The sequence below is a fragment of the Engraulis encrasicolus genome, chromosome 13, assembly GCF_034702125.1.
Source record: "Engraulis encrasicolus isolate BLACKSEA-1 chromosome 13, IST_EnEncr_1.0, whole genome shotgun sequence".
Classification (NCBI taxonomy): Eukaryota; Metazoa; Chordata; class Actinopteri; order Clupeiformes; family Engraulidae; genus Engraulis; species Engraulis encrasicolus.
The window spans coordinates 28467849-28480710 of record NC_085869.1 but is presented as its reverse complement, the minus strand read 5'-3'; the positions used below and the strand labels follow the sequence as shown (position 1 = coordinate 28480710).

General features: G+C 44.6%; 2 protein-coding genes across 2 annotated transcripts in view; one reads left to right on the top strand and one right to left on the bottom strand.

Moving 5' to 3' along the window:
• zic2a (zic family member 2 (odd-paired homolog, Drosophila), a) overlaps positions 1-3962 on the bottom strand; it is a 4127-nt gene extending 165 nt beyond the window's left edge. Inside the window, exons 1-3 of the mRNA XM_063213607.1 lie at positions 2611-3962; positions 1081-1244; positions 1-857 (exon numbers count right to left, since the gene is read on the bottom strand). The exon at positions 1-857 is cut by the window's left edge and continues 165 nt beyond it. Of these exons, the coding sequence (XP_063069677.1) occupies positions 651-857; positions 1081-1244; positions 2611-3589 (1350 nt within the window). The 5' untranslated portion in view covers positions 3590-3962 and the 3' untranslated portion in view covers positions 1-650. The remainder of the gene's footprint in view (positions 858-1080; positions 1245-2610) is intronic.
• Positions 3963-9090: 5128 nt separating this feature from the next.
• zic5 (zic family member 5 (odd-paired homolog, Drosophila)) lies at positions 9091-12558 on the top strand. Its single transcript, XM_063213606.1, has 2 exons — positions 9091-10219; positions 12119-12558. Exons 1-2 carry the CDS (start codon positions 9178-9180, stop codon positions 12556-12558), a joined length of 1482 nt encoding a protein of 493 aa, XP_063069676.1. The 5' UTR covers positions 9091-9177.
• Positions 12559-12862: the final 304 nt, after the last annotated feature.

Below are 12862 nucleotides of genomic sequence, written 5' to 3'. Positions count from 1 at the left end.
TATTGTTTCATCTGTAGCAAGTAAATACCATAATTTAATTACAAATGGATAAATATGGCAGTCGATATTTACAAAGGGAAGTTGTAAGTACAGAAAATGGAACGGCACGACGTTGATTTTCCTCACAATCTTCCAAATAGTATTTCACAATTCAAACTTGCAAAGCACAAAACGTCACAAGTTAAGCCCAGCGAACTAAAATATACATTCACAAGCAAATATTGTGTCTTTCTTAGTTGTGTTGACTTTGGCACTCCGTCCTGCTTACAGATGGTTAGTTACAATCAGTTTGCCTCAACATGATCACAATATTTAACATCATTATACAACTTTGTATCCATATTATGTGCACTAAAAAGTCCAGTTAGAGAAATAGCTACCATTGAAGGAACATCTATACACCAAAAACGGACAAAATCTATTACAACTATGGGGAGAGAGGATGTGTAATAATTATGTACAAAATAGTATACATGATTAGCGCAATTCACTGGGCTGCTTCTCCATTGGCGCCTTGTCGCTTATCATAAGAGCGTTCGTGAAGCCTATACATTGGTTCCTTTTTACAAGCCTGTCCGGATTGTCCGCGTTTTCTTCTTGCTGTTTTCCGCAATTGTTCATTTTGTGTGTGTGTGGCGCTGTTGCCAGTCCTACACATACCACTCACTGAAATTGGACGATAGACTGCTGTGACTGTGGCTGTGGCCGTTGTTGTTGTGCACCGCTGACGCAGGAGACAGATTGTTGTTGCTTTGCGTCTCGGTGGAGGGGGACACCAGGCCGGGGGGTGTGGAGGACTCATAACCGGAACTTGCTGCGGGCGACGAGTCTGATGCGGTTGGTGTGGATTCATGAACCTGGAAAATGAAATGAAGGCAAGACTTATTAATAGGCCACTGCAGTGCACGTAGTATACCTTCTACCCCATCAACTGCAACGAGTGGTTGCAAAGTGACACTCCTGGCTGGCCACAGTCGACCACAGTGCCTGCCCCATGTAGGCTACATATAAACCATAACAATACATCATGGAGGCCTGCATGTGTTGTTGAAGAAATCCCAAAGAGGATAGTGCCCTTACCTTCATGTGCTTTCGAAGTGAGCTGGGATGAGTGTAGGACTTGTCGCACATCTTGCAAAGATAAGGCTTGTCGGAGGTGTGAACGTGCATGTGCTTCTTTCGGTCGCTGCTGTTCGCGAAGCGCCGGTCGCAGCCCTCAAATTCACACTGGAATGGTTTCTCACCTGAATAATAGGGCAAAACAGGAGAATTGTCAGTCATGTGATATGTATTAAATATATGATTGAATCTAAACCAGATGACCAAATATGATAAAGTCCTAAGGCCACCACCCAAGGTGCTATGGACTAGTGCGTAAATTAAGGCAGCTCCCCTGAACTGGGTGAAGGCAAAAACAACTACACCCTAAAACACAAACATGCAACTTTTGCATGCTGCATTTACAAAAAAAAAACAAATCAAAAAATCGTTTGGAAATCTAAAAGAAACCCCACCAATAGGCACATCTTGGCTAAACATATGCCCAAATCCATTGACAGCCTATATCTATGTTTGTGTTCCTAGTTTTGACAACGCTTTACTTAAAATTAGATGGCAAATATTTGAGCAAAAAATATACAATCATTTGCAATAGGCAGGGGATGGGCTCCATATGCTTAACCACCATATCTATTCTGCAGCCTACTTAAATATATATATAGATCGAACATGCTGTTTTAGAGCGGTGGACTCGGCATTCAGCCATTTGTGAAACAAAACAAAATGTAATTAACACCTACACTGATCCAGCACTGCATAACACTGAAATAGGAAATGTACCCCCAAAAAAGTGAAATGGTGGTAATGGGCCGTCTAGCACCTTTACTATCACTGGAATGTGCACAAGAAACAAAAGGCCGCAGCGTCCTTTCCTTGAAAGTAAACAGTAGCCAGCAGCCACGATTTTATAGTGTTTTTGCTTGACTTCATCCTAATCACTTTCGCGTTTCGACTTTGTTAACTTTTTGTGAAGGGAAAAACTATATTGATTTGTAGTACTACTAATATAATGCGCAGACAGCTGAATAGGGGAAGCACGGGATCACGCGAACATTAAACCGGGTGAGGAGATTTACTGCCTCTCTGCGCACGCGATGAGCTACCAGCACACAGCCCTCGCGTCGCCTTTGACCCGTTTTAAAGTTTACGAACCACAAACCCTCGACGGCCTGTTACATAATTTAGCACATTGTTTTAAAACATCGCATTTATTCCAAGCTAGACCATCTGGATTCGTTTCCATGCGCTCCGGAGAATCGACCGCTATACAAAATCAAATGTACACCACCACTACGGACGGCGATTATTTAAATAAACCTTTCCTCAACGTATTTCTTTAGAATGTATTTCCTTCAAACACATTTTAAGAGTACAGATTCTTTGCGTCTTTTTATACACTCTACCACTGAATAGCCTTAAACATAACTGCATTTAGTAATGTCAATACAGATATTCACCCAACGCCCTTTTAATTCAATTAACACCAATGTGCTTAAATAGTGCTCCAAATACCGTTGCCAAAAATACAATTAAAGCATCCACAATAATTACCTGTGTGCGTTCTCTTGTGAATCTTCAGGTTTTCCGACCGTGCGAAGACCTTTCCACACCCAGGAAAGGGGCAGGGGAAGGGTTTTTCGCCCGTATGCACTCGAATGTGGTTGACTAACTTGTATTTGGCTTTAAAGGGTTTGCTTTCTCTGGCGCAGTCCTCCCAGAAGCAGATGTGGTTGGTCTGCTCCGGCCCCCCGACGTGCTCCACGGAGACGTGGGTGACCAACTCGTGCATGGTACTGAAAGTTTTATTGCAACTCTTCTTGGGGTTGCTGAGCTGCTCGGGGTCGATCCACTTGCAGATGAGCTCTTGCTTGATGCATTGCTGCCTCATGTAGCGAAAGAAGGCACCGGGGTGGTGGTGATGGGCTGCCATGTTCATGCCCATGTTCATATTCATAGAACCATACTGGTTGTGCAGTTGGGCGGCCGAGTAGGGGTCGGTCCTCGGGCTGGAGACCTGGTGGTATTGATCGGATCGCCCGAAAACTTCCCCTGGTAGTCCAAGCCGCATCTGGCTGTTCAAGACGTTTGGCGAGCTGTGAGAGCCATGCTGGTCGTGGATCCCGGGGAACAAAATGTGACCCTGACTGTCTGTATGGGAGTGATGCAGTGACCCAGCTGTGGGGCCAAATATTGCATGCTGACTGCTGGCCGGCGACGACTCTCCGAAACCCCGGCTGCGAAACAGAAAGTCCCTTGTGGAGTTAAAAGGCGAGCTGGCGTACGATGTGACATGTGCGGCATGCGCACCGAGAGCCGCAGCGGGGTAACCTGGAGCCTGCGAAGTGAACGCTGAGCTCTGTCCGGGGGAGAGATCGTGGTTCAGCTTGAAAGCGCCCATGTGTGCCGCCGTGTCGACAAAGCTATTTTGTGCTAAAGTCAAGTCTCTGTCCTGCATTTCGCTTGCTGAATGGTGCCTTGCAAACGTGCCAACTCCCAGCCCAGGGAACTGGTGACCAGCGTCCAGTAACATGATTTCACGAGAAATAAAAATATATTCGATTCAGTCTATTTACAACTGTTCAGTCTGTTGTAAGAGAAGAAACAGATTCAAATGCCACGGCAGTTATGGAATTGCCACCTTCCAAACACGAAAACACTTCATCAGGCGAAGTTCAGCGCGATTATCCGCCAGTAAAAAACAGTGTAGTAGATTTGCCTCAATGGGCACCGTATATTTTCACGTTCTCAACTTGAAACTCAAAAAATCCCATGAAACGAGTTGAACTGAGTTCCTTTTGCGTTAACTTTTCAAAAATATTTTTCAAAAAATAAAACCCAAAAAGCCCCGAAGAAGAATGAATAATTATCTTATAGATTCTTCCTCACCCGGAATGTGGCTCCTCGCAGCATCGCGGATTTGAATGTTTATTTCTTTCGCTTGTCTGTGTTTATCTCGGAGGGTCCCTCTTGCTCAGTGGACTGGCGGTACCTCCTCCAACGCCCCCTTTAACTGGAGCCCGGTCATTCATTTGCCGCAGTCTCATTGGCCACTGCGACTCATCAATCCCAGGTGCCCCTCCAATCGTCAGTACCCCTTTAGCTGCTAATAGCTGATCGCCATTTTCCACTGATAATTACCGCCTACTTTTTTCGGAGAGCCTTTTTTCGGGGAGCCGATCGAGGGAAAAAATATCCTTTTACGAATGCTGCACACCCTTATTTTCTGACTCTAATCGTCGCAGGATAGGTAATAATAGAATACAGCGTTTAAAAAGTTATTGAAATCTGAAAACAGATCCACGTATTCCGGGTAAATAAAGGAATCTCCTGCTTCAAAGCAACCCACTTCAATGGATGTGTACGTGCGTAAATTACAGAAGGCGCACCGATACAATATTCCACTCAGGATCAAACATAGCGGGCATAAATTTAATATCCCCATCCATTCCAAGTCATACACTATTGCGGTTAACGTGAGTATCTGTAGCCTATAGTAGCAGTATAGCCTACCGAGAATGCCGCGCATATCCAGCACGTGTCTTTTAAATAACTGTATTAACTTGCCTTTTTGGTATTCGGACAGGATAGTCTTGCTGCTCACATATGAGCGGTGCATGTGTGGCCGAATATCTAGCTTCATGGCAAAGCCCTATGACATTTCCAACATAAGCCACCCTTCAGGCCATAGTTAACCACAGCGTGGCGGAACGCCATGATTATTGGCATTTATACCGACACTATTACATTTTTATACAAATGTAATAACACAACAGCCCACTGCATTGTATGAGGCCCGTTTGGTCCTTGTATGCTCCACCACAAAACATCAATAGTACATAACCCGGCATACTGAATATTTATTAGATTCCGTATCTGTACATTTAACGATGCATTGAAGGATTTTCTCATAGGCCAAGGGATGTCACATCCTGACTCCAAGTAGGCATGTTGGAAAGGTACAACTACCTTATAAGGGTTACTGATATCTTACACACACACACACACACACACACACACACACACACACACACACACACACACACACACACACACACACACACACACACACACACACACACGCACGCACGCACGCACGCACGCACACACACAGGTTGCCATTCTCTAGTTTGGGATTTGAACAACAAATAGCATACAATTATTTCAAATATATTTTATATTTTAATGACATTTGCCAACACCATGTGTAACCGTTGTGTGTGTGTGTGTGTGTGTGTGTGTGTGTGTGTGTGTGTGTGTGTGTGTGTGTGTGTGTGTGTGTGTGTGTGTGTGTGTGTGTGTGTGTTTCATAGACCTCTATGGTGTGGGAAGGCTTATTAGCACATGCCTATCAAATTTTGACTAAACTAAACTACACTCATGCCAATACCCAACAACTACTAGGCCTACAACAACAACAACACCAAAAAACAACAGCAATTAAAATATTCAGCGTCACCAAATGCTATCTCCGGGTTAAAAGGTTGGCTGGATTAACTTGCATTGGCTAACGAGTCCGCAACAGCTGGTCAATGAAATGTAAACATTAAAGGAAGTTTACTTACATTGTCATTGAACTCGGGTTTCACAAGCTCCCAGTCCCAACCAATACACCGACCACACCACAGCAGCGTTGTACTTTCAGCCTTCCCTAGTGCCTCCAAACTGCCGGGCCAGAGCATAATAGGGCGGAAGACGTATAAAAACTTGGGAATTCTGTCTGGCTCTGCTCAAAGCCGAGCAGCTTGGAGCGTTGTGTACCATTCTTCCAGCGGGCTATTTTCTAGCCCTCTCCGCGGGACACACCGGTGCTGATCCAAGTTCAAAGTCGCGTCTGCCGACCCCTCTAAGAAGTTCTTTATTTCTGTGGAAAAAAAAGCTCAAAAACCTTTCCCCCACCACTTTTAGACAAAGAAGAAAAAAGAAATTAAAAAGGGAAAAGGGGAGAGAAAAAGGAGCGGTCCACAATAGGCCTTCCAAGCAGAAGTGCCACAGCTACATTCCAATTTGCACTAGGCCTAATGGTGAATGCACAAATATTAAAAAATGCCAGCCTTACAGAATCACTACGTTACTTCTCGTTTTACGTACACTGAAAGAGAAAATAATAGATGGTGCGGAAAAATAATGTAAACATAACCATAAATAGGCTAATATTTACCTCTGCATTTGACTGAAAACAAACACGTTAAGTTGGTGTGTCCAGTCCAACCAACAAAAACAAGACTTTCTCGTATTCTGACCATGTTTAATGTCTGTACTTAAGTCACACATAGTGTTTTTCATTGTCCAAAGGCCCTTTTTGCATGCATGGAAAGTGTTGACAACATCCATATGTTTTTGCATTGTTGGCTAGTTCAAATAACCTTGAATGTTTCAAGGGCGTTTGACCTGTGACCCGGGAAGACCACATAGGTTGCCCTTTGAACTGACTGCGTTAAACATAGCCTACCTCTCTTCAAGCAAAGATGTTCTGCGCAAAATTAAGTGTTCAAAAGTGTTAAATGAAGATCTGAGTGGTATATATATATATATATTAAAAATCTGAAGACATACACATGTGCATATAATTGTTATTATCTAGGCCTAGCGTGACATTGGAAACAAGTCTTGACTATAAAATTACGATTTTTCACAATTTCAAGTGTTATTGTTATAATGTATTCACAAATGTGTGGCATTCACTGCTGATTACATTAATTAACCATAAATAAGACATGGATCATTCTTTATGACAAAACTGTGTCTATAGGTCCATCAACTTGCCTAACCACTAATTTAATATTTAGATTATGATCCCGGCAGCAGGAATGGATGCGCATTGCTTCCTGAGGCCACGAGCCACCATTTCCCCAGTGGTTATGTTACTACGGAGCGGAGCATGGTGAACTGTAGCGGTGATGAGCATGGCTGTATGGGTGGCTGGACACACCTCGTACAGTAGGCTACACACAGGATAGGCATCAGAATACTGATTACGTGTGTTCAAGACCTGACGGTCAATTAAACCTTTGAGATATGAAATAACCCAATGTAGGATACCTCCAGTGAAGGACTATATTTTGTTCAAGCTACAGGTGCACTTATGATATTTATTTTATATTAGTACATACCCTATGTTTAGTGGGATTATTTTAGTGTAGGCTGGTGTTCCGAGATGGACGTGGTATGGAGTTGGAAACTGGGAATTAATTATGAACAGTATAGGTAAGTTGGGCAGTCCTTATAGGGTACAAAATCGATGTCTTCTCTTTCAGGGAAAAAGTGTTATGGGTTCATGAAAAAATATATAGGATATGTTATCTGTAGTGTAATTATTCAGTACAATTTATTAACATGCTGTGCATATGTAATTAACATTGGGGACTTCACTTCCAAACAGACTGGCTCTGTAGCCTGCGCCACACTCGTCCGTGGCAATCGGGACCTTCCTGCATGGGCCAAGTGTAAATGGTGTAGGTTGTAATGAAATACAGTTTTCAATGAAGACACCGGACATACCGAGTATCCATGTCCTTTCCCAACTCATGTAAACCTCTGTAAAGCGTGTACCTCACCCCCAATATCATAAATTGGTTATTAAAAGTGTCTCAGAATTAAGACATATTAAATCGATGACAGATACGCATCCTGCTGAGTCCAACAAGCAGTCGACAAGAGGGCGTGAGTGGGTACCATAAAGTGTAGCAATATACTCCTTTACAAGTTTCACCCTGCTACATTTAAAGGTGAAGTCATAAAGGCTTAAGCACAACCACTCACCACATACATATTTTCCACAATGCTGCATACCAATTTATCAACATACTTGCATGATATCTGTATGTGTAATTCGTTAATTTTATAATGAATGACTGTGTTTCAGAAAACTGCTCATCCGTTTGATTTTCAGTGTTAGACAGTTTTACGCGTGAGGAAGTTATTTTGGGGTTACAGACATCTCCAAAGGACGATATGGCCAGGTAATTCATGTTGTAGGTCGTCTTGCACGCACTGCAAACGAGGACAGACCTGGTTTTGGGTTATTTAAATAAAGGCAAAAAATAAAATAAGTGAAAATGACTGTGTGTGTGTGTGTGTGTGTGTGTGTGTGTGTGTGTGTGTGTGTGTGTGTGTGTGTGTGTGTGTGTGTGTGTGTGAATTAAAAATTTAATTATTAAATATGCGAATATTTCCAGCAAACTTAACGTGCAGTAGACTACTGTCTATACATAAAAGCCCTCTCTTTACCACGTTATTACAATATTACAATAACCAGGCCTGTCCAGTCATGTCACCTTATTTTGTCGGTCACGCACACTTTGTTCCAACGTATTGTATCACTGCAGCAAATAAAAATAAACTTGGGTATACATGTTAGACGTTCTCAACGATGAACCGACCCCTTGTGATCCCCTTTGATGTTATGAACAACAAAAGAATATTTTGGTGCTTGCATACCATATAGCCTATATTAGCATGAGGTCAACTTCCTTTGGTTGTTTTCAACAGACAAGGACTTACAATTAGACTTTGAAAATGAGACCCCTTGAAATCTCCTTGTGACATATAACAGCTTTATCCATCATTTACTAACAGGTAATACGCACCACATGCACGTTTTATTAAACTTATATTGGCATAAACTTGTACCGAGTTACTACTGTTATCCACTCTCCGTGGATAGTACATCAAATGCAGCTTATAAATGTTGAAGTTCCGTGGCACGTTCTACCTGCATATGTGTGTCTTGGTAAACAGAACCGCATAAACAGATTTTTCCCTCTAACTTTGGGAGAACAACTTTTTGGAGTCAACAGCGATAAAACGAGTGAGGGGGCGGAACCCCGCTGAGCCTCTGCGCTGAAAGACAGCCAATCGCTTCGTTCTCTTAACTGCCAGTCACCGAAATCCGTCCAATGCCCGCAGTGCCATTTCTAAACTGTATTCCCCACTGTGTCCTCCAACTGTTGTGTGTTCTGCCAATCGCTTGAGGACAGAGTGGGAAAAGGAGCAAGCAGAGTTAGAAGCAGGACAAAAGAAGTTATATAGACCGCTATATACATATATTTTAATGTTTAAGAAGACGTTTTGGGGGGAAAAACAATAGCCGAGAGTGTGGATAGACATGCCAGTGTAGTTATGGAGCCCCCTTTGAGCAAGAGGAATTCGGCGATAAGATTAGCGGATTTGGCAGCGACTCAACCCCTTCCTCATCAGAATATGACAGGCTTCCCGGGGATAGGGGGGCATCACCCTCACTCCCACCATGCCCACCTCCACCCTGGGGAGATGGGCAACGACCCCGGAGTGGCTCTCACTCCATTTGGACCCGAGCACATGGCACAGACAAATGCTCTCAAACTTAGTCCATCTCAGCACATTCAAAGCCATCCCGAAGCCCAGACCGCGGCATCTTTCACTGCTTCTCAGACCACAGTTGGTTTCCCCGTGGCTCACCCCCACTCAGGCTACACAACCAGCAGGGACTACATCCTCAGGAGAGAGCTCTCAGCCTCTGCTATGCATGCACTTGGCGACCAGCATAGTTCCGCCTCCTCCCCTCATCACCATGGCATGTTCATTTCCCCAACAGGTGCTTATGGGCACACGGAAGGTAGTGCCCATCCACTTTTTACTGGACTTCACGACCAAGCGTCCCCAGGTGCCCACCACCATGCTCTCAATGGGCAGATGCGCTTGGGTCTACCGGGGGACATCTACGGCAGGCCAGAACACTTCGGCCACAGGCCCGAACACTATGGACCGTCTTCACTCCACAGCTACAACTCCATGAACTTAAATGTGAACATCGCTTCTGCTCCTCATGGAGCCACGGGGGCGTTTTTGAGGTACATGAGGCAGCCCATCAAGCAAGAGCTCATCTGCAAATGGATTGACCAGGAGCAAACTTCAAAGAAGCCCTGCTCCAAAACTTTCAGCACCATGCACGAGCTGGTGAACCATGTCACCGTGGAGCACGTCGGGGGACCGGAGCAGAGCTCCCACGTCTGCTTCTGGGAGGAATGTCCGCGCGAGGGAAAGGCTTTTAAGGCAAAGTACAAACTGATCAATCACATTCGCGTGCACACGGGAGAAAAGCCCTTCCCTTGCCCGTTCCCCGGCTGTGGAAAAGTGTTTGCGCGCTCGGAAAACCTCAAAATCCACAAGAGGACGCATACAGGTCAGTGAAAGTTCGCTCAGACTGTACTACGGCGCGGTGTTGAAATGGGGCAGTAAACCGTGTTGTCAGCGTGACGAAGCTATGTTTAGTTTTGCGATGAATTATAGACACGAGACGGGAGTCAGTCAAACTATTGCTGCTTTTGACGCGTAAAAAGATGCGTAAAATGCGTGTAAACCGATTGGTTCAGGCAACCCAAGGACATGTGTGTGATTACTCCGCGACTATCCACCTGCGGAAAATACCAGCAAACAGTGTGCCCGTCCTATTCCTTTGCAAATGTGAAAGTTAAAACTTCCACCAATAGTGCGACCTGATGTGCCATAGTCTCCGCTACAGTGCGTTATTTGCAGTTCAGCGATTGACCGATTACTCCGCGTGTGTGACCTCAGCTTCGAAATACTACGAGTCGTGCGAGCCCATATCTGTTTGTGTTTTACACATGGTGGTTGTGGTGGGTCATTTGGTCAGGCAACAGTAGTTAAGTACGCTAATCGTAATGTAGCCAATTGCTGCGTCGCATGTTTACGCGGGACATAAACTAACAGCTTGTCCAACTCATTATGCCAACACTTTGACCTCTGCCGCCTGTACATTTGTCTACTGCTCTGCTTTGACTGATCTCACATCAGGCTCTATGAGTTATGTGCACTATAGTAACGAGCCGAATACTGGCAAAATCAGACACACTGTGCCTTCAGTCAGAGATATTGTGCGCACAGAAAGTGGGTAGATTATGCAACTAAGCACTTTGTGAAATGCTGTGCGCCTACAAGTTTAACTTTTGAAACTTGCCCTGTTGCGCAAAAAGACAACAGCGAAAAGAATGGCAATCAGACATCAGACATGTCTCAGGCAGTAGCGTGTGCAAAAAGAATCTGCCTCTGAAACCGGGTACATCAGGGCGCCATTGTTAAAAAAAAGAGCCTGTACAGGAACGGGCTTAACCGTGTGTCTTAGCTGCAAAACCGCATAGGGTTAATCTGTGAAATGCCTTCTTACAAATCACGCTTGTGTACATGACTGATTCCTTATGTGCATAGCTTCAATGGGGTATTTCTGCGCCAAAAGTTGCAGCACGTGCTGCACCAAAATCTTGCAATTCATTTTGCGCACCAACGAAGTCTGAGTAAAAATGGCTGTGCATCAGCACATAGCCTAGTTGTTAAGACCTTAGTGGCTGAAATAGTGACTCGAAACGGCTCATTTGGGGCATAGTAGTGACAAATGTTGATGAGAACGTTGCCCAAATACTGTACATCATGTTTGTAAACACGTCACTTCGTCACGCAAACCGCAAACATTTGGGTCGTCGTCATCCAGTAGGTTTAACCCTTGCATGTCGAGATGAAGCGACCCGTTTCCAAGGCCTCCGCCACGATGGTTTGACGCAGGCCCGAGGGAAGTGTGGAAAACAGTATACTCTGGTCAGAAATTGAAATATCTCGATGACTGGGTTAGTCATCACGTTCTGTCCGGCTAGTTTGCCGTAACCTCACGAGGAGTTAAGTTCAGGTAAAGAGTGAAGAGCGTGCAGTGTTTAGGAGTGTGTGTGTGTGTGTGTGTGTGTGTGGGGGGGGGGGTGGCTGATATGACAGCTCAGAGAGGTCGCAGATCTCGAAAATGTCATAATAATACCGTTATTGCTCATACAATTCCGTATGGATAGGCTATTGCGTCTGTCTGCCTGACTGTCTGTCTGTCTGTCTATCCCTCTATCTATGTATGAGTTTGTGACGGTCCAAATAGGACATTAAAGTTATTTTAAGTCTGTGTAACCCATGTTATGATCTATCTTATCATATGAAATTAATATTTTGGGCTGCAACTACAGTAACACTCTGTGGTGTCGATAAAGCAGGCCTAAACCTTAACCATCTCTTCTTCTGTCTATTCCAGGGGAGAAGCCCTTCAAATGTGAATTCGACGGCTGTGACAGGAAATTTGCCAATAGTAGTGACAGGAAGAAGCACTCGCACGTCCACACGAGTGACAAGCCTTACTATTGCAAAGTCAGGGGATGTGACAAGTCGTACACACACCCCAGCTCCTTGCGGAAACACATGAAGGTCCACTGCAAGTCCCCTCCGCCCCCCTCTGCCAACTCGGGCTCCACGTACCACTCATCGTCCACCACTCTCGGAGACCCCCTCTCCGAATCCCACAGGAGTCGGTCGGCTAACCTCTCGCCTCAGGTTACCAACCTCAATGAGTGGTACGTGTGCCAAGGGAGCGGTGGCCCCAACAACAATCTCCACACACCTTCAAGTGATGTGCCAACGTCAGATTCGGAAGATGAGGACTCGTACAGACATACAGACCCAAGGACAATGCTCTAGTGTTTTTTTATTATTATTATTATTTCTGTGAGGAGCATGGATTATTAAATTTTGATATGAGTTGTGTTCTCCTTTTCCACCTACTTCTCCCACACACAGTTAAATAATGGCCTTGCCCAACGGAACTGTGTGCTTCTCACTTTGGAAAGAAACAAGTGAAACAGCGCCGCGGATGTCAGTTGGTGAAGAGCATTTGCCCTAAATATCCAAACCCACCCGCATACCCAGCAGTGCTGTACAAACATATCGGAGATGCCTCCCCCCACACTTCATGTGTAATGTGGCTTACCAGTAATCGTCATGT

What these genes read in the sequence shown, in the direction of transcription:
- zic5 (XM_063213606.1), top strand. Translation starts at nt 9,178, where the DNA reads ATGGAGCCCCCTTTGAGCAAGAGGAATTCGGCGATAAGATTAGCGGAT. An exon ending in CCACAAGAGGACGCATACAG is followed by an intron (nt 10,220 to 12,118) that starts GTCAGTGAAAGT and finishes TGTCTATTCCAG; the next exon opens with GGGAGAAGCCCTTCAAATGT.